The 24178-nt window shown below is 43.1% G+C and overlaps 2 protein-coding genes across 9 annotated transcripts; one reads left to right on the top strand and one right to left on the bottom strand.

The window, feature by feature from the left end:
* The first annotated feature begins 612 nt into the window (after positions 1 to 612).
* SUV39H2 (SUV39H2 histone lysine methyltransferase) lies at positions 613 to 12209 on the top strand. 4 transcript variants are annotated; one of them, XM_071552770.1, is made up of 7 exons: positions 613 to 647; positions 1648 to 1793; positions 2750 to 3421; positions 5212 to 5358; positions 6913 to 7042; positions 8418 to 8533; positions 11243 to 12209. In XM_071552770.1, the coding sequence occupies exons 1-6, from the start codon at positions 629 to 631 to the stop codon at positions 8525 to 8527; spliced, it is 1224 nt and encodes a 407-aa protein (XP_071408871.1). In that variant the 5' UTR covers positions 613 to 628; the 3' UTR covers positions 8528 to 8533; positions 11243 to 12209. The 4 variants fall into 4 exon arrangements, with proteins under 4 accessions (XP_071408871.1, XP_071408869.1, XP_071408872.1 ...); XM_071552768.1 differs by having other exon boundaries at positions 8824 to 12209; XM_071552771.1 differs by having other exon boundaries at positions 2750 to 2881; positions 8418 to 12209.
* A 309-nt stretch (positions 12210 to 12518) lies between these two features.
* On the bottom strand, positions 12519 to 24172 carry DCLRE1C (DNA cross-link repair 1C). 5 transcript variants are annotated; one of them, XM_071552763.1, is made up of 15 exons: positions 24043 to 24172; positions 23716 to 23767; positions 21957 to 22041; positions 20827 to 20886; positions 20245 to 20300; positions 19497 to 19598; positions 19186 to 19258; positions 18880 to 19020; positions 18267 to 18368; positions 17538 to 17674; positions 17320 to 17374; positions 16277 to 16365; positions 15300 to 15400; positions 13839 to 14809; positions 12519 to 13723 (listed from the first exon to the last, which is right to left on the bottom strand). In XM_071552763.1, the coding sequence occupies exons 1-14, from the start codon at positions 24149 to 24151 to the stop codon at positions 13845 to 13847; spliced, it is 2127 nt and encodes a 708-aa protein (XP_071408864.1). In that variant the 5' UTR covers positions 24152 to 24172; the 3' UTR covers positions 12519 to 13723; positions 13839 to 13844. The 5 variants fall into 5 exon arrangements, with proteins under 5 accessions (XP_071408864.1, XP_071408863.1, XP_071408865.1 ...); XM_071552762.1 differs by having other exon boundaries at positions 12519 to 14809; XM_071552764.1 differs by lacking the exons at positions 23716 to 23767; positions 24043 to 24172 and adding an exon at positions 23604 to 23696 and having other exon boundaries at positions 12519 to 14809.
* Positions 24173 to 24178: the final 6 nt, after the last annotated feature.

The following is a 24178-nucleotide window of genomic DNA, read 5'->3' as shown; positions in this document are numbered from 1 at the left end:
TGGATCCTCCTCTTCAGCTCCCTGGAAGGAGGAGGGTGGAGCCAGGTGCGGCTGGGGCTCTGCTGCCAGACAACCAGCAGCATGACAGGAAATGGCCTCAGGTTGCACCAGGGAAGGTTTAATTGCACGAGGAAGAATTTCTCAGACATTGGAAGGGGCTGGACAGGGAGGTGGTGGAGTCACCATCCCTGGAGGCGTTTAGGGAAAGACTGGATGTGGCACTCAGTGCCCTGGTCTGTTTGACAGGGTGGTGTTCGGTCAGGGGTTGGATTCAGTGGTTCCAGAAGGCTTTTCCAACCGAACGGATGCTGTGAAAGCCGCGTTAATAGAAAACGCCTCATCTGAGGAGGGCGCTGTGATCACGGTGTAACTTTGGTTTTATTCCCCACAAGAAGTGCCTGAACCATTCCTCCGTGGTTCTTCCTTTCAGCTCTGCCGCTGAGGGGCCCGGGGGAGGTTTAAATCCGCCTCCCTTCCTTTGATCCGCCCTCCCAGCCGTTCCAGCAGTTCCCGCTTTCCCGCGCGGCCTCTCCTGGACGCGGGGGGGGCGGTTCCCGCGCGCGCCGGGCCCGCGCTCTGCGCCCCACCCCCTTCCGGCGGGGGCGGAGTCGGCGCGGCCGCCCCCAAGATGGAGGACTGGCGAGGAGGTGAGCGGGGAGCGCGCCGGGACGGGGCCGCTCGGGGCTCTGCCTGCCCCGTGCCGGGCGCTGCGAGCGCGGCTCGGACCGAGCCAGGACGGGCGGCAAGGCTCCCGCCCCGCTCCGGGCGCTGGGAGCCGCTGCCCCTTGCCCGGCTCCGTCAGGACCGCCCCCGCCGCCCCCGCCTTCAGACCCCGCAGCGGGGCGGGGAGGGAAGGGAAGGGCCGGGGGTCCTGCCCTCAGCCTTGAGCACCCTGCCCGCTGCCCCAGGGGAGCTGTGGGAGGAGGGCGGGAGGCAAACGTGGGTCGGGGGTGGGACGTGGGGAGAGGCGCTGGATCCCAGCGCGGCCGCGGGAAAGGCACCGCCGCCCCCTCTCTCCTTCCCGAGCTCCGGCGCTGGCACCGGCAGAGCCCCGGGGGTAGCCGGGCACGGCCCCGCGGCTCCCGCGCTGCTCTCCAGCCCAGCCCAGCATCCCGGTGCTTCCCTGGCTCCCGCCGTGCCGCCCCGCGGGACGTCCCGGCTCTTTAAACCCGCCTGACTGACCGGGAACCCGCGATCCTTCTGGAAGAGCGCCATGGGTCTCTCCCGCCTCGTCCAGTCTCCATGGTTGCATCGCGAGTGCTCCGTTGCGCTTGGCTACGGAAATTTGGCGGTCTCTTAAAGAATGGAGGTTTCCTTCTTCCTGCGGCTCAGTTGTGGGATGCTGTAATTGTAGGAGAAGTGCCCGGTGCTTAGTGCAGCTTTTTCACCCGTGGAAGTCCCTGCCCTCCAAACGTTTGTTGTTCTTTATAAGTGTATGTGCCGTGCAGAATGAAGTTGCAGGGAGGGAATCACTGGCGCGTTTCACTTGACCCGTTAGAGGAGGGTTGAGTTTGAGACGCTGCTGCTGTACAAGAGAGTCGTGAACTGCTGTCATAAATGGTAATGTGGGGACTCTGGGATAAGGCGTAATGATTTCAATTTAGCTGAGACATTAAATAGGATTCTTTACCAATTTTCTTATTGTAGCCTGGTATGTGCCATGTCTAGCTTCACTTGAGACCCTCCAAGAATTATGTAGGAAGGAAAATCTCAGATGTAAATCCATTGGAATCACCAAGAGGAGTCTAAAGAGTTATGAGGTGGAATATTTGTGTGACTACAAGGTAGAAGAGGTAAGAGAAACAAAGACCAATTTGATCACTCTTTTAGCTGAAATTTGGAAGCGAGCCAAAGGTAGTTTTGCTCATAATGTAAAGCAGCAGGCAGTGAGGACAAAGCTTTTGCTGGCATCAAATTAAATATCTTTTAAACTTTGAACTGCAAACTGAAAGAAGTGTAAGCTGCTGCTTTCATTTTGTGGAAGGAAGATCTTTTCCTGAAATTACAGAAATGGTAGAATATGAAAATGTTTCATCTTTATGTATTTAGAAGTTAAGCAAGATGCTGATGCCTTAGTTGGTAGCTTGACATGAATTATGATGCCTCTCCTTTATTTGCAGACAATTGTCTGTGTTTCATTTATTCTGTTGGATAAACAGGGCCATGTGCTGCAACTGGATTCCAGTGAAATTCGGTGTCAGGATTTGGCCTTGTTATAGTTATTTGGCCTTTCTAAAATAAGTACAAAATGTATACCACTTCACTGTGACTACAATATTACATGTATCAAACTAACTAATGCTACGGGAGGATGGTTGATATGACAAATAGTGGGTTTTAGACTTTTCTCTGCTAAATTTTGGAATTTTTTTTGTTCTGTATGTGTTACAACTGCATTCTGCTTGTGCATACGAGTCTTACAGCAAGTTAGCATAACTTGCCACCTGCCTTGAAAAACTAGCCTACTCTCCCTCCTCCAGGTATGCATCCATTAGGAATGAGAATTCATCCCACCTCTTGATTTCTTTGCCACTAGAGATGATTATGTAAAGCATACAAAATTGTTGTTAAATTGCAAACAAAAAACTTAATTTTTCTCTTTCTCCCCAGTTGTAATTGTTGTGGGGTCATCAAGGCCTTCTGCACTGTGTGATGATCCTTAACTCCAGAGCTCTTGTGTTTGTGTGCTCTGTGGTGCTGGATTGCAGCAAAAGAAACTATGGCTAAATCTCTGTTTCTGTGTTTCAAGGGCAAAGAATACTATCTTGTGAAATGGAAAGGATGGCCAGAATCTTCAAATACTTGGGAACCTAAGAAGCATCTGAACTGCCCATTGCTTCTTCAAAACTTTCTCAGTGACAAGAATGAATACTTGTCTCGGGTGAGCAAAGGCAAAACACTGAAAGTGAGAAACCATGTTAAAGCTCTGAAACCTGCCATTGCAGATTACGTTGTAAAGAAGGCTAAGCAAAGAATAGCTCTGCAGAGATGGAAAGAAGAACTCAACAGGAAAAAGAATCATAAAGCAATGATTCTGGTAGAAAACACTGTGGATCTTGAAGGCCCTCCCTTAGACTTCTACTACATTAATGAGTATAAACCTGCTCCAGGAATAAATGTGCTCAATGGAATAACGACTGGCTGTGAATGTGCTGACTGCCCCGCTGAGAAGTGCTGTCCAAAGGAGGCTGGGTTTATTTTGGCTTACAATAAACATAAGAAGTTAACAATCCAGCCTGGCTTGCCCATCTATGAGTGCAATTCTTATTGTAGGTGTGGACCTGACTGCCCAAATAGGATAGTGCAGAAAGGTACACCGTATTCCCTTTGCATCTTCAGAACCAACAATGGCCGTGGTTGGGGAGTAAAAACCCTCCAGAAAATTAAAAATAACAGTTTTGTGATGGAGTATGTTGGAGAGGTATGTATTTATCTCCTTAGATGAATTACATACAATAAAGGAAATGTTAGATAAAGTCTTTGAGATTTCTCTTGGTTTTAACACTTTTTAAATTCTTCACCCAGAGTGTGGTCGGGCACTGGAAAAGGAGCCCTGGAGAAATGGTCACAGCACCAAGCCTGACAGAATTCAAGGAGTGTTTTGACAGTGCTCTGAGGCCCATGATGTAACTCTTGAGCTTATCTGTGCAGGGCCAGGAGTTGGACTTCAACGATCCTTGTGGGACCCTTTTGACTCAGGATATTCTGTGGTTCTACTGTATAATAGATCAGTCTGCTTTTGAGCAGACAGATAAATAGACATGCAAATCATCAACAAAATGATATCAGAACATTCCTCCATTCCAGAGCAGTTGTAAAAAGTTAAATATAAAAAGTATACTTATCCCATATGACACTGAATAATTATTTCAGAGACGTGCCTTAATAGTATTTCTAAAGACAAATCCTTTCTTGCTTTCGTGAGAGTCATAATCTTCATTCTTCCCAGATCATCTTACTGTAATTTTTGCTGTTCCTGAGGCACAGTTGTTATGAAACTCCCTGCACTCTGTCAGTCCCTTTTCTGTTTTGTCCAAACTTTCAAGGTAATATTTCCAAGCATATTTATTAGTTTTGATAAACAGCAAGAATAATTCACATAGTATGGATATTATCTGTTTATTCAATCTCACTCTATTTCAAAAAGAACTTTTATGTTTCAAAATACAGACCTTGAGTTACTCTTGAGACTGTGTGGCGCTGTGTTTATGTGCTGGAGCCTCTGCTGTCTGACCTCAGGGCTCTTTGCACCAGCAGCTCCTTGCAGCCTCTCTGGTCCAGTCTCTTACATTTCTACCACAACTCTGCCTTGCTACTTTGTTGACTCAAAATATTTCCTTCTGTCCCTTTGTACAAATGCTTATGGTCTTAATTGTATTTCCTCCATGCCCCAAATGTAACTTCTGGTCCTACCTTTCCTGTAAATATACAAGAGGTCTGACATTCCAGATGTCTCCGGAGAGGTTAGTGCAGGAAGGTGATTACGTAACTTTGCTGCTCAAAGAGTGAGTGTCTATTTACCCTTTCACCTGAATCTACTTCCAGCTGCTGACAGAATTGCTGTTCAATTTCATCACATTTTGTATCCGTCTTGTTGCCAGATTATGATTTATTTTCTGAAGCCATAATAAACAGAATGCATTTAAGGTAACAGGCTGCAAAAGAAGTTGTTTACGCTGTTTCTGCTGTCAGAAGTGACAAGCTTGCCTAATTGCATAGATTGAGCGTTGTGATGTGTCTGAGTTGTCATGGCTAGGATCTTCCATTGCAGTCAAAAATAGCAGGAAGAGATGCTTCTGAGGAGGCAGGAAATAAATACTGGGCTGTAAATGTGACTGGGGTTTAAAGACTGATACAAGTTGATCTTCATCTGTGCAAAGGGAAAAAGCTGAAACTTGATTTTATGTGAAGTAAATGAGGCTTTCTGGGTCCAATAAAAATGTGTGTATATAAAAACTTTAGGTTGAAACTGTTGATAGTATTGACATCAAAACTCTTAACAGAAGGTGCTGATACGTTTTTTTAACTTGAGACAAGGTAGTGCTGTGCATCAGCTGCAAACAAAGATGGACTGCTATTTCAACATCAAAAACTGAATGTGATACTTTTTATTAAGTAAAGTTTTTTCTAGCCTTCTGATTTTTGTTTTTATTTAGTAATAGTTAAAAATATGCAGGTTTCTTATTTTTCTCTCTTTTTGTTTTTTTTTAGGTGATTACAAGTGAGGAAGCAGAGAGGCGAGGCCAGCTCTATGACAACCAGGGAAATACATACTTGTTCGATTTGGATTATGACTCAGATGAATTTACAGTAGATGCAGCTCGATATGGAAATGTGTCCCACTTTGTGAATCACAGTGTAAGACCTTGTTTTGTATACTAAGAATATGGAGAATTATCCTAATTGTGACAGAAATATTTCTCCTATTGTAAACATTTTCTTAGCCATATTCACAGTTTTTCTGGAGTAGTTTCATGCCAGTCAGTCAGATGACGTAAGAAATAGAATGAAATACTTGGCCTTGCCTGGACTGAGACTGCCTACAAAAATCCAGGAGTGAGATGCTGTCTGAAGTGGACATTTGGTAGGACTGGGTTTGCCACTGAATCATCTTGTTCTAGACAACCAAAATAGAGTTGGTTTGGGTGTGTTTACTCCAGGTAACTGAAATACCTAACATGGGACAGGTCTTTAATAAAATTCATGAGGAGTCAAAGATGACAGGAATTGATGTGTTATTTTGTAGCAGGGCAGGAAGGGGCATTATGCAGAATTTCTTCCTTCAAACCGGGTATGGGAAAAAATGAAAATTCCTGTGCCTTCTTTGTTATCTGCAGGGGAGAAATATAATTTTCCCTCCTAACTTTAATCTTGAGGGAGAACTCAATTGTAAATTTGAAAGAGCAATTTTTTTTTAGTGTTTTATTCAAGTTCAGCTGAAATACCTAAAGCAAGAAGGCTGAACTGCATTTGTAAAGATTCCTGAACTAAAAATTATTATTTCCTACCAATCCATTGTTTGTGAGGTATGCAGTCAGTGTTCCACAAATACAGAAAATTCATGTCTTCAGATTTGTGAGATGATGACACTTATATTTCATGCAAGTTTGCCAGGGAGAAAGATGAAGAAGAGCTTTAGATACAGCATTTGCTCTTCACTTCCGGAGAGTGAAGTATTCTCATTCTTCTTCAGTGTAAGGTTAAATGTCTGTAAATTCACTTGTGATTCTTTAGCGGGGAATGTCTTTCACTATTAAAAAGCAAAAAAATGTGCAGAGTTTAACAGTCTCAGGAACTACTGACTTCTGACACTTAATCCAGAGAAAATGATGAAGTGGTTTCTAGTTCCTCCTTGGTGTCCTTCACCCTCCTCCTGCCACCCAGCCCATGGCAGGGAATTCAGAAGCCAAGCAGGTCTGCAGTTGACAATAGAAATTTATGCATAGTACAAAGATGTTATTTCTGAACTGGAAGCAACAGTTAAATAAATACAGACTAATGAGTGTGTGAGACTTGAAATGCCAGATTCTTTTTAGGGTTTTTTTCAACTTTTATTATCTTTATGGGTTTTGTAGGTAAAATAATCTCTGAATGTACTTGAATTGCTTTGTCATAATTTTTGTTGTCATCTTTTAAGGTGCCTTTTTTATTTTTAATAGGCTGTTGCATAGAAGTGGGGTTTCCATACTGTGTAAAGGTTGCCTTCCTGGAAAGACTTGAATCTGAACTGTGAATGTTCTCCTTGAATGCTATTGCAATTCATTGATTTCAGAAGATGACTAAATTGCAGGCTTCTGTCACTGAGAGAAGAAGCCATTCTTCCTTTCCTGTGACCTGGGTTTACTGAAACACTTAAGCAAAATTTAGCATTAATTTTTCTTAACAGAAACTGCATTTATTTTTTCCTTGCAGTGTGATCCAAATCTTCAAGTCTTCAATGTATTTATTGACAACCTCGACTTGCGTCTTCCTCGAATAGCGCTGTTTTCTACCCGGACCATCAAGGCTGGAGAAGAGCTAACCTTTGACTATCAGATGAAAGGTCTGCACCCTTTGACAGGGTTATTGTGGGAGGTTTGAGGCTCTAGTGGCTTGTATTGCAGCCTGACTGATGGTAGCATTGCACAGATCATAGCATTTCAGCTCAGGCACTGCTCTCCCTAACACAGCTCTGAATTTCAGAACAGTCATCGCTTGTGACATGCTGTGCAGACAAGATTGCACCCAGAAGCTTTTGCCTGCATCTCTAGGGCCTTGCCTCCCTTGGCACTCCTAGCTCACAGCAGGGATTGTGGCTGGATTGTCTGATGAGGCAAATGATTTTGGAGATTTGTCCCCAGGAATGCTCAAAGGGAAGGAATGGCCAGGCTACCATGAAATAAAGCTTTCCTGTATTCAAAGTGGCATTTCAGATAAACTACTTTCTAAGTAATCTGCTGGTGGTGGTTACTAAGGTGGTTTTAACAGCTGAGCTGTGTAAGGCAGCACAGGTTTGTCTCTGGAATCTGCTGTCTGTAGGCCTCAGTCCTGGATGTAGGTCCTGTGGAACAGGTGGTGTGACTGTCCTGGTTTCAGATGGGTTAGAGTTAATTTATTCTCAGTAGCAGGTACAGTGCTATGTTTTGGATTCAGTACAAGATAACACACTGAAGTTTGGGTTGTTGCTACGTCGTGGTTTTCCTAAGTAAAGGACTTCGTGTCTCGTGCTCTGCCAGTGAGGAAGTACACAAAAATTTTAAAAAAACCTGAGAGGGAGCATAAAACAGGTGACCTGAACTCACCAGAGGGATATTGCACACCACAGAATGTCATGCCCAGTTTAGAAACTGGGGAGTTACCTGGAAGGATCTGGTCAGGGTTCAAGATGGGGTCTGGATGAGCTGGTGAGCAATTGTAATGTGCATAACTTATGTTTTTATTGTATTTTTATTATCATTTTTATTATTGCTATTATTATATTTTTCTTTGTTTTCATTGTTAAACAGTTATTATCTCAACCACATGTTTTTCTTTTGATTCTCCTCCCTGTTCCACTGCGGTGGGAGTGAGCGAGTGGCTGCGTGGTGTTTCATTGCCAGCTGGGCTAAACCACAACAACACTGCCAAGTTAATCTGAAATCCTTAAAACTCCTCTTTCTCCGTGTGGTGTCTGTGACACTGACAGTCAAAGCCAGCTGCACTCTCAGCTGATCCATGTGGATACAGACCTGAGGGAACAAGGCTAGAGTTTGTTGAGTTTTGGATTCTGATGTGTATGCTCGGTGTTGTACAAGTAGTTGCAACAAGGGTGTCAGTAGAATTTACAACACACGTAACCCTTTGATCTGAGGTGTTAGAAGGCCTTTAGAAGATTTTTCAATACCAGACATGGTCTGAGTCTTTTAAAATTTCCTTACTTCTGTTTATGTGTGTTACAGGTTCAATAGATCTGACTTCAGACTCTGCTGATGGTCTTAGCCCATCCAAAAAGAGGATCAGAACTGTCTGCAAATGTGGAGCCGTGTGTTGCAGAGGTTATCTCAACTGAGTTCGGGTATCCAAAGTCACAAATACTTTGTTCTCATTTAAATGTGTTTTAAGAAGATTGTTCTTTCACACATATATTCAAGTATTCATACATTAATGTAAATAAGGACGGTGAAAACAAGGCATTGTGTTTGTAATTGAAATGGCATTGGCCAAAGAAAGAGATTGTAGTATTTCAGGCAAATACAGTACTGGTAACGGGGATTAAAAATAGGTTTTTCTAAAACTGTTGTTTAGGAAACAGTCAAATGTATGCAAAGAAAACTCTAAAATGTACCTTGATCTGAATATTCATAGAATCCTAGAATATGCTGAGTTGGAAAAGACCCATAAGGATCATCAAGTCCAAGTCTTGACCCTGCACAGGACACCCCAAGAGTCACACCATGTGCCTGAGAGCATTTTCCAAGCACTTCTTGAACTGAGACTGGCTTGGTTCTGTGACCACTTCCCTGGGAGCCTGTTCCAGTGTACAACCACTCTCTTGGTGGAAAACTTTTTCCTGAAGTCCAATCAAAACCTCCCCTGATGCAGCTTCAGACCATTCCCTCAGGTCCTGTCACTGGTCACAAGAGTGAAGAGATCAGAGCCTGTCCCTCTCCCCCTCATGAGGAAGTTGTAACTGCAGTGAGGTCTCCCCTCAGTCTCCTCCAGGCTGGAAAGACCAAATGGCCAAAGCCGCTCCTCATACGGCTTCACTTCAAGGCCCTTCACCATCCTCGTGGCCCTCTGGACACTCTAAGAGCTTAATCATCATGGCCAGGCTTCGCGAACCAAGATTTGGGAAGGGCTTTACCCACGCTTGCTGCAAGCGTGCTGGTGGCTAAAAAGGCTGATGCGGGATAGGCAAGTGACTGGAAGAGCTTAATATCTTTCTTATATTGTGGTGCCCAAAACTGCCACAATATTCAAGGTGAGGGCACCCTAGTGCAGAGCAGAGCTGGACAATCCCCTCCCTCACCTGGCTGGCGATGCTTTGCCTGGTGCCCCCCAGAACACGGTTGGCCCTCCTGGCTGCCAGGGCACTGCGGACTCATATTCATCTTGCCCTCAACATTCCAGTGTGAGTTTACAGCCACAGGCCTTCGGGAGCTGATCACAGTGGGATGATGTTACATGTTTTCTGTACCTTGAGAAGTCAGGAGGCATTTGATTTGAATCCTAAATCATAGTTGACAGTCCTTTTGGTTTTTTGTTATATAAAGAAAAGTTTCAAAAGCTTAGCAATAACATTTATGGCACCAGGGAGAGGGATTAAGGACAGCCCGTGTGTAAATGAAGGTTCACAGGAATGCAAATTGTAAAATGTCCATGGAACTCCACCCAAGTGAAGTAATTGGTATTGGCAGATCCCAGGTGTAAAACTTGAACTTTTTTGCTTATGTTCTGTTATGTAGAAGCTTTTTCAGTTATTATGTTCTGACTTTTAGTTAAGATGCTATAGGAGGACTGCAGTTTTACTGAGGATTTGTAAATATGGCATTGTTGGTAGTAACATTTGCTGTTTGTTGTCATTGCAGAAATTTGGCAGTCACGGCTGAAACAAATTGCTGACTAGAGTTTGGAAATAGATAGCAAAAGATAGGGAGAGCAGGCCCTTGTCTAACAAAGCTGATGCAGCAGAGATGTGCTCAGTGATGTTAGGTGTGAAAGTACCCTGGAAATTGATGTATATTCACAACTGGTTTCCATTAAGTTTTTACATACTGGGACTTTTTTATCTAGTGACAGACTTCTAAGATACTAGGCCTGTATTTTCTGGTTGCAAAAATGTTAACTTCAGTGAAGTTAGGCTAGGGGTGAGTATACCCATTTCCTGTAGACATTTGTAAGATGTTCATGAATGTAAAAGCTGAGAAATGTGCTGTTCTTCAGCTTCTTGAGTAGTCTTTTTCTTTCCTGATCATTTTAAAGTTGTCTCAATCTATTCATAACATATGCTAAGTTTTGCTTGGCTTCAAAACAGCAGTTGAAGAAGGTTAAAAGTGGAGTTTACAGCCAAGGTTCATACTCCAGGGATGATCCAAATGCTTTACTCTTATGAATTAAAAGCTTGTAAAACTTGCATATCGCATACAAGTCATGTGAAAGTTTACAGGGTCAGGCAGAATAATGTTGCTCCATAAATGGATGCTCCATAAGTGGATGCTAGCTATGTATCATAGGTCAGCTAGTTACCTTTATAAGGTGCTCAGCTATTGGCTCAGGCGAATGAAGTCAAGTAGCCAGCATGTAATTGTTTACTTAATGTTAGCAAATGCCTTAAATCCACTGTTAATTACTAACACTTCAAAGGATAATACAGGTTGTTCATTAAGAAGCACAGTTGCATTTGCACTGAAGATCTGGCTCTCTGGTAGAAAATGACATTTTATATGCTACTAGCCCAAATCAGTAGCACAGTTGGGATGAAGAGTGTGGGCCACTGGAAATGCTGTGTGAGTTTTGTAATCTCCAATATAGATGCACATTGAAATGTGAGACTTTATATTGTTTAATGACTAGGAAAAAGTTTGCTTACATCTGGAAGTATTTGATGTGACCAGGCTCACCTGTATTCATGCACTTAGATAAATGCTGAATCTAGTCAGTTTTTATCATGCTACATCTCTAATGATTTTTTTTTTATTTAAAATGGAACGTGGAGCTCTTATGTTAGCAAACTCTAGATGATCTTGCATCGTTTGGAGTCATTAGTGCTTTCTCTTGCATGAAGCCCGAGTCAGCGATGCATTCCATGGGGGTGGAATCTGCAGTCTCCAGCTCCTTAATCCGCTGCAGTCCGCAGCCTGCCCTGTCACTGCAGGATGGAGAGAGCGGCTGCGGCAAGAAACGGATTCCAGACTGTGGCCTCACTTGCGCCCGGGGCACAGGGCGGGCTCCAGTTTCTGTCTCTTGATGTTCATGCCCAGTTTGATTTAAATATTGCAAGTAGGTGCATTTTAAAAGATAACAGTTGTGGCAGGTGGGCTGGAGCTCAACATCTACCTTGTCCCGAGGCAGTGAATGTTACCACCAGCGCTGGGATAACGCTGTTTGCTAAGGGTATACGTGTTATCTTCTGCCATAAATGAAGATCTGTTAATTTATGTTCTGGGAGGTAACAGTATTTTGTATTTATATGAATTAAATCCATGTATCCAGTTTCCAATTTAGAGCCTTGAACAGTGTTTTATATTTACATGCATTTGGAGTGCAGTCAATGAATTAGCTTAATAGGACACTGTGTCACTTTTAAAACCCCTTTTGCTGTTTCTACAAGTTTGGGAGAAAATTGCCAAATGGAAAAAGGAGAAAAAGCTATTTTCAATTTCCTAGGGAACCTAAACCAGCCCAGCTTCTGCCTTTGTTTTGCTTTGTTGGCATTGTCATGGTCACGAGTTCAGTTGGGTGTACGCACTTCTTTGGGACTGGTGGCCCATGGCCTGTCCTCCAGCTGTTCTTTTTTTTGGTTTTTTTTTTTTTGGTAGCAAAACTAAAGCTGCAAGATCACCTGTAAGAAAAGCTATTGTCTATTTATTTAATGCCCAAGTTAATTCAATCTTTTGATTATTTCTAATGTATGTTTTAGGAACTGTGTACATTAGAATATGCAGTTTGTAAGCTCAGGAACATTTTCTTTTCATACTGTGTGATCTGTATTGCTATCTTCCTATAGTTTTTTATAAAATAAATGAAATTTAGTTTTTCTCTTGTTGTTGTCATTCTTAAAAAAAAAAAGCCTGTCAAAATTAGTTATAGCAGTAGAATTTGCTTTAAGACTGCAACCTCTTAATTCCTGTCCTGTTCCCAAAATTTTCTAGAACTTTAGGGACTCCAGCAGAGTGACCATCAGGAAATCATGTGTTTTCAGTTTAGGGCTGGTAACAACTGGTATAAATTTACACTGTCAAGTCACCTGAAGCAGACTGGGTTCCTGTGTATTTGAGCACCCAGTAAAGGTAGCCCTGAACTTACATGCACAGCACAGATACAAAATGAGCCAACAGAAGTAGTTGTCTCTCCGACTTTATTCACAGAGGTAGTTTGTAACAGCAGTTCCACTGAGGCTTGCTAAGAAAACATAAAAGTTGATAAAGCACGTTTGGAAATTATGTTAACAAATACCACAAACAGTGGGCAAGGTGACATGGATCTTGAATATCCTTAAAATCATATATAGGTCACAGCAGTGCTTTGTCCCCTCCTGCCCCTGTTCCCAGTGTCAGAATGCTGGCTGGTTTAACATTCACATACTTCTAAACATGGCATAGACTCAAGGCACTCTCAGAGGGGAGAGATGGTCTAGAATCTAGTCTTTAATTCTTTGGGACTTAAGAGGACCTGGATGGGAAACATCAGGGATTTTTAGATGACTTCTGTGGTTTAGATATTCTGTAGGCACTTTAGTTTAAGTAAAACCTGAATTACATTTCCACGGCAGAAGCTAATAATTTTGGCAGAGAGAGTTACAATGGCACACATGCATAGAGAATTGTTTTCATTGGAGAAAGAATTCACTGAAGTCCACACAGTGCTGCAGAGGAAGTGAAATTTTGTAGCACAAGAGCTTTAAGTAATGCAACCACCTGTTTGAGACCACAGATTACCTTCTTTTTCTGAGTTACCTGCCAGAATAGGCCAGGGTTGGGTCTTGGGAACCACAGGATTTTAAGTTTTTCTGAAAAACAATTCAGAACAAACCAAAACATGGAGGAACTGATGACAAGTTGCTTGCAAGGAGCTGGAGTTAAAGCATAGACAGAGGTGTGTAGTACCTTATTCAGGAGTAAGGTCAGGTGACACCACTCAGTGTAAGGAGAGACTTCTTGAAAAGAACAATTTGATTTAAGAACAAATTTAAAACCCCTCATATTCTCAGTAATTTTCTAATCTGTTCTGCAGTTGTTTTGAAAAACAACTACAGTGAATATGTGTTCCTCCCCACAGTTAACTGTGGTATTGTATTAAAGCCTGAGATCACGTTACAAAGGCAAACTCTTAGAGCTCATGATAAACACTAAATTTCATTTAGTGTTCTGTGCTTAGTTTTGTTGCCTGGTCCATTTTTTGTCTACTTACAGTCCTGGAGAAATGAACCTTGGGAGGCAGAAGGCTTTTACAGTCTTTCCTAGGAATACTTCTTTTTCAGTATTTCATGGAAGGAACAATAAAGTTACACAGGCTGCAAATTCCCAGTTCTGACATTAAGATATTTCTGGAAAAAAAATGCATAACTCAGCATAGCTGCAGATAGTGACTGGCACTAAAGAGAAAAAGAATTCAGGTATTAATAAACATTTTGGGTATAACCAGGATGTAATCAGTTATACCTGTCCTCAGGAGACTTTTTTCTCACTGAGTATGCTTTCACCTGCTGCGAGCTTCTTGTATAGATGGTACAGTTTATCTGGCTGAGGCACTTCAGCATCAGGAGTCAAGGGAATTTCGAAGTCAGAGGAGCTCTGGGACTCCCTCCTCAGCTCCAGGTCAGGAGTCCTGGAGCTGTCACTTAGTTCCACCAGTGCATCCTGAGCATGAGCAGTGCCAGCCTCTGCAGCTTTCTCACAGCCTTTGCTTTTCAAGTCATAGGCACCATTGTAGGCACAAGGTTTGTTCTGCCCTGGTGGCTTCCCCCTGTCACTGTCTGGCTGGCTGTCCCTGGCAGTCTCCTGTGCCACAGGAACAACTGCTCTGCTCCCACCTTTGCTGAAGTCCAGGGCGCTTCTCTCCTGGGAAGTGATGAGCACTGTGTCCATTTGGCTATCCCAGCCCTGGCTCCCCTGCTCTGATATGTGTGTTGACTGAGAAGAATTCTGGGAGGAGATGTGTGTTGAGTCACTTACTCCATCTGAATCGCTGAAGAGTGACTGGGACCCACCGGCATCTGCCGAAGATGGGATGTTGTCCTCATTTTCAGAGCTTTCCTCCAGTTTATTACACATAAAGAATTCATCCCAGCTAGGGACATCAGCGTTAGACTCCAGTTGGCCACTAGTTACTCCACTGAAATTTGCTGTGCAAGTGGCATCTGGCTCATGGGAAAGAACTTGAACTGTACTTCTTTCAGATTCTTCTTCATCATTTTCATCTTCATCATCATCATTTGATTCCTCACAGTCCACGAAATCTACCTGGAGAGAGGTGTAAGTTGTGGTTCCTTTGTAACTCTCTGTGCTCTCATTAATATTTCCTTCCACATTTTCAGACTGTTCTGTGCTGGAGGGCCTGCTTTCTCCTCTCTGCTGTTTTGGAATCTTAGGCCTTGCAGAAGTTAATTCTGAATCAAAGAGATCATCTTCATCTGTCAAGAAATGGACAAAAAAAGAAAGTCACTAAGTAAAGTTCACACCTCTGCTAGAATCTTATTGAGAGCAAAGTTTTAATAAAAATTCATTTAGCATAAATTGAGGAAAAAGTTCTTAAACTCAGCTGGAGACTTTGCAGGACATTACTGACAGTGTTTTGCCATGCCTTTTCCAGCTCAGTGCCTCACAGAGGGACAGTTAGAACAAGCTTTCCTAGGGCTAGTCTGGCACTGAGGGAGGAACTCTACCCAAAAACTGAAAGGGCTGTTGAGCTTTAAGTATATTTTAAGACCGCAAACAAGTGCATTTTTACACAATTAGTGCTCTCTCACCTTCCTAAAACCTAAGTTCATTTAATTTCTGTTTCTCCTTTCTAATAATTGCTTTGAACACACAAACAGACAGTGGTGAACACTGAGGCTTTTGGCACCTCTGCTTAGTCTCAGACTTTCATTTAAGATACAGTAGCACCATCAGAACTTTTACCTGTATCAGATAATTGTCTCTTGTGGACTCTCTTCAGTGTTCCTAAGGGCTTGTACCTGGGTTCTGTGTTTCTCCTGTATGACCTGCATAGTGGCTTTAATCTGAGGGTGATTAAATGAGAATGAGAAAAGCAATTAATGTTTAGAACTCAGCAGACGCCTTCAGGAGCAGAAGTAAATCTTTTAAGTTGATCTAAGTATGCTGCTCCGTGCTTTTCACAGGCACTGCAGCAAAAATGTTAAAGCAAAAGCAGCAACACCTAGGGCAAAGTTCTTGATTCATTGGTGAGCTTAGGCAGCTTAAAGGTAAAAATCTGTCATTTTAATATATTTACCTTAAAACATGTACGTCATTTGAAAACTACGTTGGTAGTTCCTTGCTTAGCGAGACAAGGTGAGAGGGTTCAAAATCTGTCTGCAGTTTCATTTGATAATTGTTAAGTATAAAATCTCCTTTCTTAATTAAGGAAGAAAAAGGACCAGAAAAAGGAGTACTGTTCTGTTTAGACTGAGCAACACCACTGCTTTCCTGCTTTGTGAGGGTACTTTCTAAGCTGCCAACACCTGCAGCAGCACAAGAGAACTGCCCTCTCTGATGCTGTGCAGAGAGGAGGAGTTCAAGACCCCAAAGAAACAGTCTTTAAAAGAAACTTCTGAGAAGTTGCAGTGAAATAGAAATGGGTCACAGAACACAGTGAGATGAATGTGCATTCAGCTTCCACCCAGAGTTTACCAGTGGAAAAGCCTCTACACATAGACAGAAGTTGCATATGGAATGCAAACTCTCACACTTAGCTCAGCATACAGTACTTCAGAAAGCTCAAGTTTGCTGGACTGAACATAGAAAAAAAAAGAAAAAGAAATTATCTGACCAGTAATGCAAAAGGCAGTGCCTCCCCTGAGAGGCCAGGATTCAAGAGTTGTCTTTACAAGAACAGAGTTTGGACCACCTCCATCCAGCAGCCATTTGTCACTTACATTTCCATTACTTTGTCCTCTGTCCCACCCACTGGCAGTACGTTGGGATACACATTCACAGGACAGATATAGCTCAGGAAATCTTTAATCTAAATTCCACAGAAGAAGAAGCAATTTGGTAAGTTACATCAACAGTTAAGAATTTCACTTAAAGGTAGCACTGATGAAAGCACACTCAAAATACTACCAGTGGTCTCATGTAAAGACCAGTGTGACCCATGAGCTAAATGCTGTCCAAGTGGATAGCTTTGGAACAAGAAAATAGGTCTGAAAGGATGCTGAGAACTCACCTAACACCTCACTGCAATTAACATCTATACAGACCATCACTATCTCTGAAAGAAAAGGCTGGACAGACTTGGAATGTGATCCAACACTTCTCTGTCCTTGCTGCTGTCCATCTTTTCAAACCTACATTTTTCTTACTGAAATTCAAGTCCCTAGTTGTGCAGATCAGGTATTCCCTTTGTCAAAGACTTTTTCTAGTATCCCTTCAGTCGCCTGTAAAAGCCCATTTTGACAAAACACATCAGTTTTTCCAAGCCTTACTCTGTTGTCTTCTAGATGCTCTCCAGACAATAAATGTCTTGGAGAATTGTGTTCGGTTTGCACTCCACTCCAGCAGAGGCTTTGTCAGTGCTGAGCACTGGAAACACTTGCAGGTTGCAAATTACATTCCTATCTACACCAGCAGGAAAAGAAGGCAAACCTACCCCAAACTGAGTCACAGTAGATGAACAAAACTCCATGCTTTAAGCATTGCATTAGTTACACAATAATCTAAAATACAAAGGCAGGTAAAACAATTGTGACTTACACACTGAGAACAGAGGACAAAAAACAGGCTTGTAATCCTGCCCTACTTTCAATGCAGCTATAATAAAAGAAGTTTCTGTCTTCAGCATCCAGAACTTCCTGTCCCCTTATGCCTCAATATTGACAAGACTTCTTTTTTTATTGAGTCATGTCATCCACTCCAGAATAATCAAAACTCCTCTACATTTTCTTAATCACTGTATATTCAGCACTACAAGCATACAAACCTCGCTGTATGAAGAGTGGAAAGAGAAGCAAGCTCTGTATGTTCTTTCCCCAGTCCTAAAACACAGAGGAGGCACAAAAATTAGATAACTGCTCTTCATCTTCAGTCAACAGGCAAAAATAACCTGCTCTTGAAGTCCATTTTGAGATTCAGTTATACAACTGTCAGGCAAGATAAGCTCCTGAAATAAACAGGTTTCTGTGTCGCCCAAATACTCACCTCACTATTACATTGGTTTTCTTCTTCCTTTCCCCAAACCACATAGTGGAGGGTTTGATGCTAATTATGTGCAGGGGATTTCCATTTTGGCAAGTCAGCCCACAGGGCAGTCTGTTCCCTCGGAAGCAGTCATCATCCTGTCCAATGCAATAAAACATTAAGTGCAATAGGGAATATTTCCCCCCCCCAAAAATAAAGCAACACAGTATTTGGGCAGATCAGGTTTTCTTGTTTCTAACTGAATTGAAACACTCTTTGTCACACCTTGCTTCATTAGTGCAGCTGGCAAAACAAATCAGTCACAGAGATCAATGTTCCAACGTGCCATCTCTGCTTCTACCTGTGCTCCTTTCAGCTGGAGTCTCCAGCTTGACAGACATCCTGGAAAGGGAAGGCCACATGCTACAACACACAGTGCATGGCCACAGCAGGCCTCATCTGCACTGCTTTTGATACATTTATATGGATAATACCTGAATGATCCAATCTGCTGCTTGTCATACTTCACTTAAAAGTACAACTTCCAGGTGTCAAATACAACTAAACTATTTCCAGCATAAGCTAATATATTTTTCCATTTTTTAAACTTCAATCCACTAATCAAAGTTCTCACTCTTCTTTATGTGAAGTCACCATTTCACCAGTCTTCATTAGCACAACAGGCCCAAAACACAGCATCTATAACCAGAACTTGAGAGCAAAGTCAGCAGAGTCTCTGCAGAACCATACCCAAGAATGTCGACAGGCATGAATCTGAGTGTGTCGGTCTGTAGTAACATGGCACAGGATTTCTGGCATGTTCTTGAACATATCAGGTTTGTTTGTGTGCACCTAGAGAAAGCAGAGTTTACGCTTCATTATCCCAGTTGTTTGCCAGACTGCAGCTGGAGCAACTATACAGATGTGGTTCTGCTCTCCCCGCTCTCCCCAGACGCTGGCAGGCATTTAAACATGTGAGCCCAAACTTGGAACATCTAGAACAAGCAGAACATGTCTCCTATGCTGAAGAGGGATGAATATTCATCAGAAAGACAGAATATATTTGCTAACTATTGTTAAGGTTGTATGTAAATGGCTTTTATCATTCACAAGACAAAAGGGAGAGAGGTAAACACTAAGCTTGAAAACTGGAAATTAACTTCTCTTTGGAAAGTCCAAATGTTCCAGACTGAAATCAACTATTTAACTCATTTTGAGCACAACTGCAGCTTTTTAAGGGCAGTTAATGGAAAAAGGCACATCTGTGACTCACAGCAGCCCCCTGAAAAGCCACTGCCAGCTCGGTGATTGGCCACAAGCATTACTGAGGATCTGTTCCAAAGCAACAATCAAGAAACGTTACCTTGATTCCAAGTTCCTCACTGAGGTTTATGAACAAATATTCATATCCATAAGCAGCTTTGCAGTTCAGCCACACAACATGATAACGAGACAGTGAGGTCCAGCTTCGCACTAACTCCAAGATCCCATTTAAACATTCCTCCTGAAAAGAGTAGAAAATGTTGTGAATCATCTTTGAAGATACTTTCCATGTGCTGTGATTTGGTAATGCAAAATAGCATTGCTTTGCAAGACTTACCTAACAGAGGGGTGGTAAATTAATTAGCAGTTTTAAGGACCTTTTGTCTCACAGTTTATTTAGACTTACCCGACTTGGTATGTGATAAAATTTGGGATCACAAAAAGTAGTGTCCAAATACACACTTTGGATGTCTTTTACTCTGCAGGAGAGAAATGTGGTATCAGAGTGAACATTGCACCACAGTACTAAGACACACTGCTTCCTCTCTTCTCGAAGTGAAGCAATTCTACTTCCTCATTACAAAGAACAAATCAAACGGGGAAGTATTGCAATTATATTTAATCCAGAATAAAAAATGAGGAAAAAATAGTACAGTATTCCTGAATTGTCCATGGCATACGATCTTTTATTCTTTCTAAATCCTGCAACTAGCTCACCTGGTACCTGAATGCAAAAGCTCCATTCTGGCTGCTTCTCCTTTTGCAAGCCTGAAATCCCCTGTATACAGCACAGTGCCATTCTCACCTTCAAACAGAAACCTGCAAACAGCAACATTTGAGTCAAACTCAGGAATATAAACCATTAAATGCCAGGTGGTGATTTGTTGCTTAGGGCAGTCAACATGACTACTGTAGGATGTAATAGAAATACTGGGCCCAATTTGGTCATACAGTAATTTCAGAAAAACCAAACAATTCAGACTCAGTATGTCTGGAAATCAACCTGTGCCTAGCCCGATCAGAGTTGAAGACCAAAGCCTCACAAAATTAATGAGGCTGGCACAGTTGCCTGTTGAAGCCAAAGGCATCTATCAGACATCTGTATCTGGAGCTGGGCACCTCCTTTTTAATATCATACTTAAGAAAGTGAGAATTTATTTTCAATCACAGTTTTGTATGTAATTTTTAAGCACAGTTGAAACCACAAAAGTTGTTACTCAGGCATAGGGGAAAGTAATCTACCTCACCAAGACAATGACTTCCATCTGGACAGACCCCAGATAGCACAGTGGTTTTCCAACCTTCACCAAAGACTGCGGGCTGTGCCACAATAGCATTTTCTCTAAGTAAGAATTTTAAATTCACTAGCTTCTTCTAGTTAGAAAAAGACTCCCAAAACAGTACTTAGTGAGAACTCTACAGAACAAATTTCTCAGCAGAAACATTTAGAGTATAAAGGACATACATGACTGAACCTGGACAGTGACCAGCTGGCAGAAGTGTTACCACTACGTCTTCTTTCTGGAATAGATGGGTTAACACTATTTACACACTGTAGTAAGTACTACCAGTACTTTCATCAGCACAGTGAAAGCAATACATTATTCTCCATGTCCTCTTGCAGCATTTAGCATTTAAATCATGAGAGTCTCTTCACATTGCAACAAGCACTAAAGAGCAATGACCATCCTGTCATGTCAGAATAGAGGACCAAGTATTGTAAGGTAATTATAAAGCAAGTCGGATACAGAACAGTTCGAGTGCTTTGGTTCCTGGGGAGAAAATACAGAATCACAGAATAGTTTGGCCTGGAAGGGACCTTCAAAGTTCATCCAGTCCAATATCCACAATACGGGCAGGGACATCTTCAATAACAAAGCAAGGAAATAGAATTCATTGGCTGGACATCTAGGAGAGGAGGGGAACATACATTTTAAAAACAGCTTGTCCTCTTGGGATGTTACAGGTAAGATGTGTATCCCATACTCATATAAACAGCATTACTGCCCATTACTAATATACAAATATTTTTCTTCCTGTAACTTACCTCACCAGATGTTTCATCTATTAAAGAAATCTGAGTTGGAGTTTCAACTTCCAATGCAACCTGTAAAAAAATTAATTGCATTATAGGATTTACAGAACCTTGTGCTTCATGTTTACGGCTAGGATTTCATTACATAACATATCTCTAGCACTCACTGTAGCTATTGCCAAGCCTGTTAAACTCATTTTCCCAGAGTTAGTCGTGAATTTCCATTTCCAGTAGAAAAAAAGAGGTTCCTAAAAGTTGTCTAAAAATGAAATGGAGATACCTCAATCAAGTGTACATGCCTAATAAAGTTAGAGCATGTTGGACTTCTTACAGTAACAGCTCTTCTTTCTGTGGCTGAATCATATGCCTTATTTTTGGATGACTGCAAAGCCCAAGACATCCCAGTCCTAAAGCACACCAGTGGATCTTGTAGGACAGATCTGTGCTACAGCATTTCCCACTGTCCCCTATTACCAGAAGCAGAACCCACAAAGCACAGGGAGCATGTATGCCTGAGTGCAGAAGTGATTTCTTTTTTTTCTGTAAAAAAAAATAAAATTCAACTTCATGTTGCTTGCATCTGCAAAGGGAAGGAAATAAGCACAAGTCACACCTGTACATAACACCGATCACTTTAAGTTTGGCTCCAAACACCAGAAATTGTGTTAACTGATTTAGTTCTTCAGTGATTTTACATTACTAAAACTTTTCCATGTTGGAGATAGTCCATTGTCCAAAAAGTAAAAGAAAAATAATATAACTACAGATTATATATACTTCAAGCAATAAGAGACTTTAAATTAAGCAAAAGAGAAATTAAGTAAGGACATGAGCAAAGCGACATGAGTAATGTAAGGAAATGAATACAGACATACAAATGATCAATGTAAAGATGAAGGCCATGTAAAGCTAAAGTTGAGAAAAAATGAAAAAAAATTTGTGGAGGGAAAATAATTAAACAGTAAACTGCAATAAACCAATCCCACATAGGAAGCAACAGGAAAGGCACCTTTTTGGAAACACTTAAGCTGTGAAACATTGTACCAGCACCAACATTTAGACATTTCTGAGGAGCAAAACCTTCCTCTTTCCAAGAATCACTGCTTGGAAAGTGTTAATTAAAAAAAAAAACACCAACTCACAATATGATTCTCCCAACACTTATATTTCCAGTTAGTCAGCAGCAGCTCCTTAGTTACTGGTGAGCAGTACAGTTTAACCTTCAAGCTGTGAGGAGACAAAAAACACAGAGAAGTGTTTTTTAAAGTAGAGGCGAGGAACAATCTAGCGACACATCAGCACCTGGCACCCAGCACATCAAAACCCATCTCAGAACCCTGTCTCATCCAAAGAGACCTGCAGAGAAGGAAGCCTGCAGGCTTTTTTTCAGCACAGCAAACACAAACGTCCCTCTATGTGCCTGCATGGTTTCGTGTAGACATAAATGAAGTGTGAGATACATTCACACGTGGTTTCTGCTTGTTTCTATACCCACCAAGGTCTGTTTCAGGAGTGCTCACACCCCTGGAACAGGCATTTGGGACAGCCAGCACCCAGCAGAATACAGAATACTCCCTACTCGTGCATGACCTGACAAGCAAAGAGAGATTCTCTGCTTGCATCTGGGGAGATGAAACATCTACTCCAAGAAATTAAACAGTGCCTGGGAACTGGCCCACAACCTCCCCGGCGCCATTCTCATGTTTGACCCTCCTCACAGAGAAAAAGGCATCCCTTTCACTTTCGTTTTGCCGCTCCAAGACGACTCTGGCTCCAGCTTCACTATCCCTACCTGCAAACAGTGACACAATTGCCTCCTACACCTAAGGCTGAAGACATCCAGCTCTCAGCCTCTCCTCACACATCACACACTACTGCTCCAGACCAGCATTGTGGTCCTGCTACAGGACACCTGTTTGGGTTTCTTTGGCCAAGAGAGCCCAGGACTGGACTCAGTACTCCAGAAAAAAGTCTCACAAGTGTTGGCTAGAGGGGAATAACTGTCTCAAACTGCTGGTCTCCTTCACAGCACAGACAGCACTGTTAGCATGCTCTTCCAGGGAATAATAGCAGAGATCCTCAAGAAGTTCAGCAAGGCCAACTGCACCTGAGTTGAGGCAAACACCAGTATTAATAAAGGCTGGAGTATGAGTGGATTAACAGCAGCCCTGCAGAGAAGGTCTTGGGGGTACTGGTGGGCAAAAAATTGAACATAAGATGGCAACGTACACTCACAGCCCAGAAAGTCAACTGTATCCTGGGCTGCATCACCAGCAGCATGGGCAGCAGTTGAGGGAAGTGATTCTCCCCCTCTGCTCCACCCTTGTGAGACCCCACGTAGAGTGCTGCATCCAGTGCTGGTGTCCTCAGCACAGGAAGGACATGGAGCTCTTGGAGCAGGTCCAGAGGAGGCCACGAAGATGATCCAAGGACTAGATCACCTCTCCTGTGGAGACAGGCTGAGAGAGTTGGGGTTGTTCAGCCTCAGAAGAGAAGGCTTTGGGGAGACTGCCACCACTCAGTACTTGAAGGGGGCTTATAATAATGATGGAGAGGGACTTTTTACAAGGACAGAGTGACAGGACAAAGGGGAATGACTTTAACTGAAAATCTAGATAGATAAAAGGTAAAAGCTTTTTACAGGGCAGTTGGTTATGCAATGGCACAAGTTGCCCCGAGAAGCTGTGGATGCCCCATTCCTGGAAGTGTTCAAGACCAGGCTGAACGGGGCTTGGAGCACCTTGGTCTAGTGGGAGGTGTCCCTGCCCGCTTCCGACCCTGTCACTTACGAACAACAGCAGTTCATCAGCTGTTTTGCCCGCGCTTTGCCGCGCACCAGTCGCCCCCCCTCAGGGCTGCAGCTCCCGTCCCCCCTCAGGCCGCTCCGCAGCCAGCCCGTACCTGCCCTCCAGCCTCCGCTTCAGGGCGGGCGCCCGGAGCCCCCTCATGTGATCTGGGGAGAGAAGAGCGGGATCACTCGGGGTGTGGGGGTCACGCACGGGGGGAGGGGGTTGCGACACACGGTGGAAGGGGGTGTGACACACACAGGAGGGCGGGGGGTGATGTGACACACGGGGCGGGGGGGTGTGAGTGACACACACACAGGGAGGGGAGGGTGAGAGACACACAGGGAGGGGGGGGTGACACACACCGAGTGGGTCTGTGAAACACACAGGGGGAGGCCTATAACACACACGGGGCCCCCTCCATCCCCTTGGGCGCGCTCACCCTTGTGGCAGTGCGACAGGAAGAAGGCACGGGCGCGCAGGTTGTCGTGGTCGAAGCGGTCGATGGACAGGGCCGGGTATTCCCGCGTGCGGCCCCCGAACCGGCTCATGGCCGCTACCGGCGGCGCGAGCTTCCG

The sequence above is a fragment of the Pithys albifrons genome, chromosome 3, assembly GCF_047495875.1.
Source record: "Pithys albifrons albifrons isolate INPA30051 chromosome 3, PitAlb_v1, whole genome shotgun sequence".
Taxonomy (NCBI): domain Eukaryota; kingdom Metazoa; phylum Chordata; class Aves; order Passeriformes; family Thamnophilidae; genus Pithys; species Pithys albifrons.
This window is presented reverse-complemented; position numbering and strand designations above follow the sequence as displayed.

What these genes read in the sequence shown, in the direction of transcription:
- SUV39H2 (XM_071552770.1), top strand. An exon ending in GTGACTACAAGGTAGAAGAG is followed by an intron (nt 1,794 to 2,749) that starts GTAAGAGAAACA and finishes CTGTGTTTCAAG; the next exon opens with GGCAAAGAATACTATCTTGT. An exon ending in CTTTGACTATCAGATGAAAG is followed by an intron (nt 7,043 to 8,417) that starts GTCTGCACCCTT and finishes TGTGTGTTACAG; the next exon opens with GTTCAATAGATCTGACTTCA.
- DCLRE1C (XM_071552762.1), bottom strand. Translation starts at nt 24,151, where the DNA reads ATGAGCCGGTTCGGGGGCCGCACGCGGGAATACCCGGCCCTGTCCATC. An exon ending in GTGAGGAACTTGGAATCAAG is followed by an intron (nt 18,369 to 18,879) that starts GTAACGTTTCTT and finishes TGCTTTCTCTAG; the next exon opens with GTGCACACAAACAAACCTGA. An exon ending in AAAACCAATGTAATAGTGAG is followed by an intron (nt 17,375 to 17,537) that starts GTGAGTATTTGG and finishes TCTGTGTTTTAG; the next exon opens with GACTGGGGAAAGAACATACA.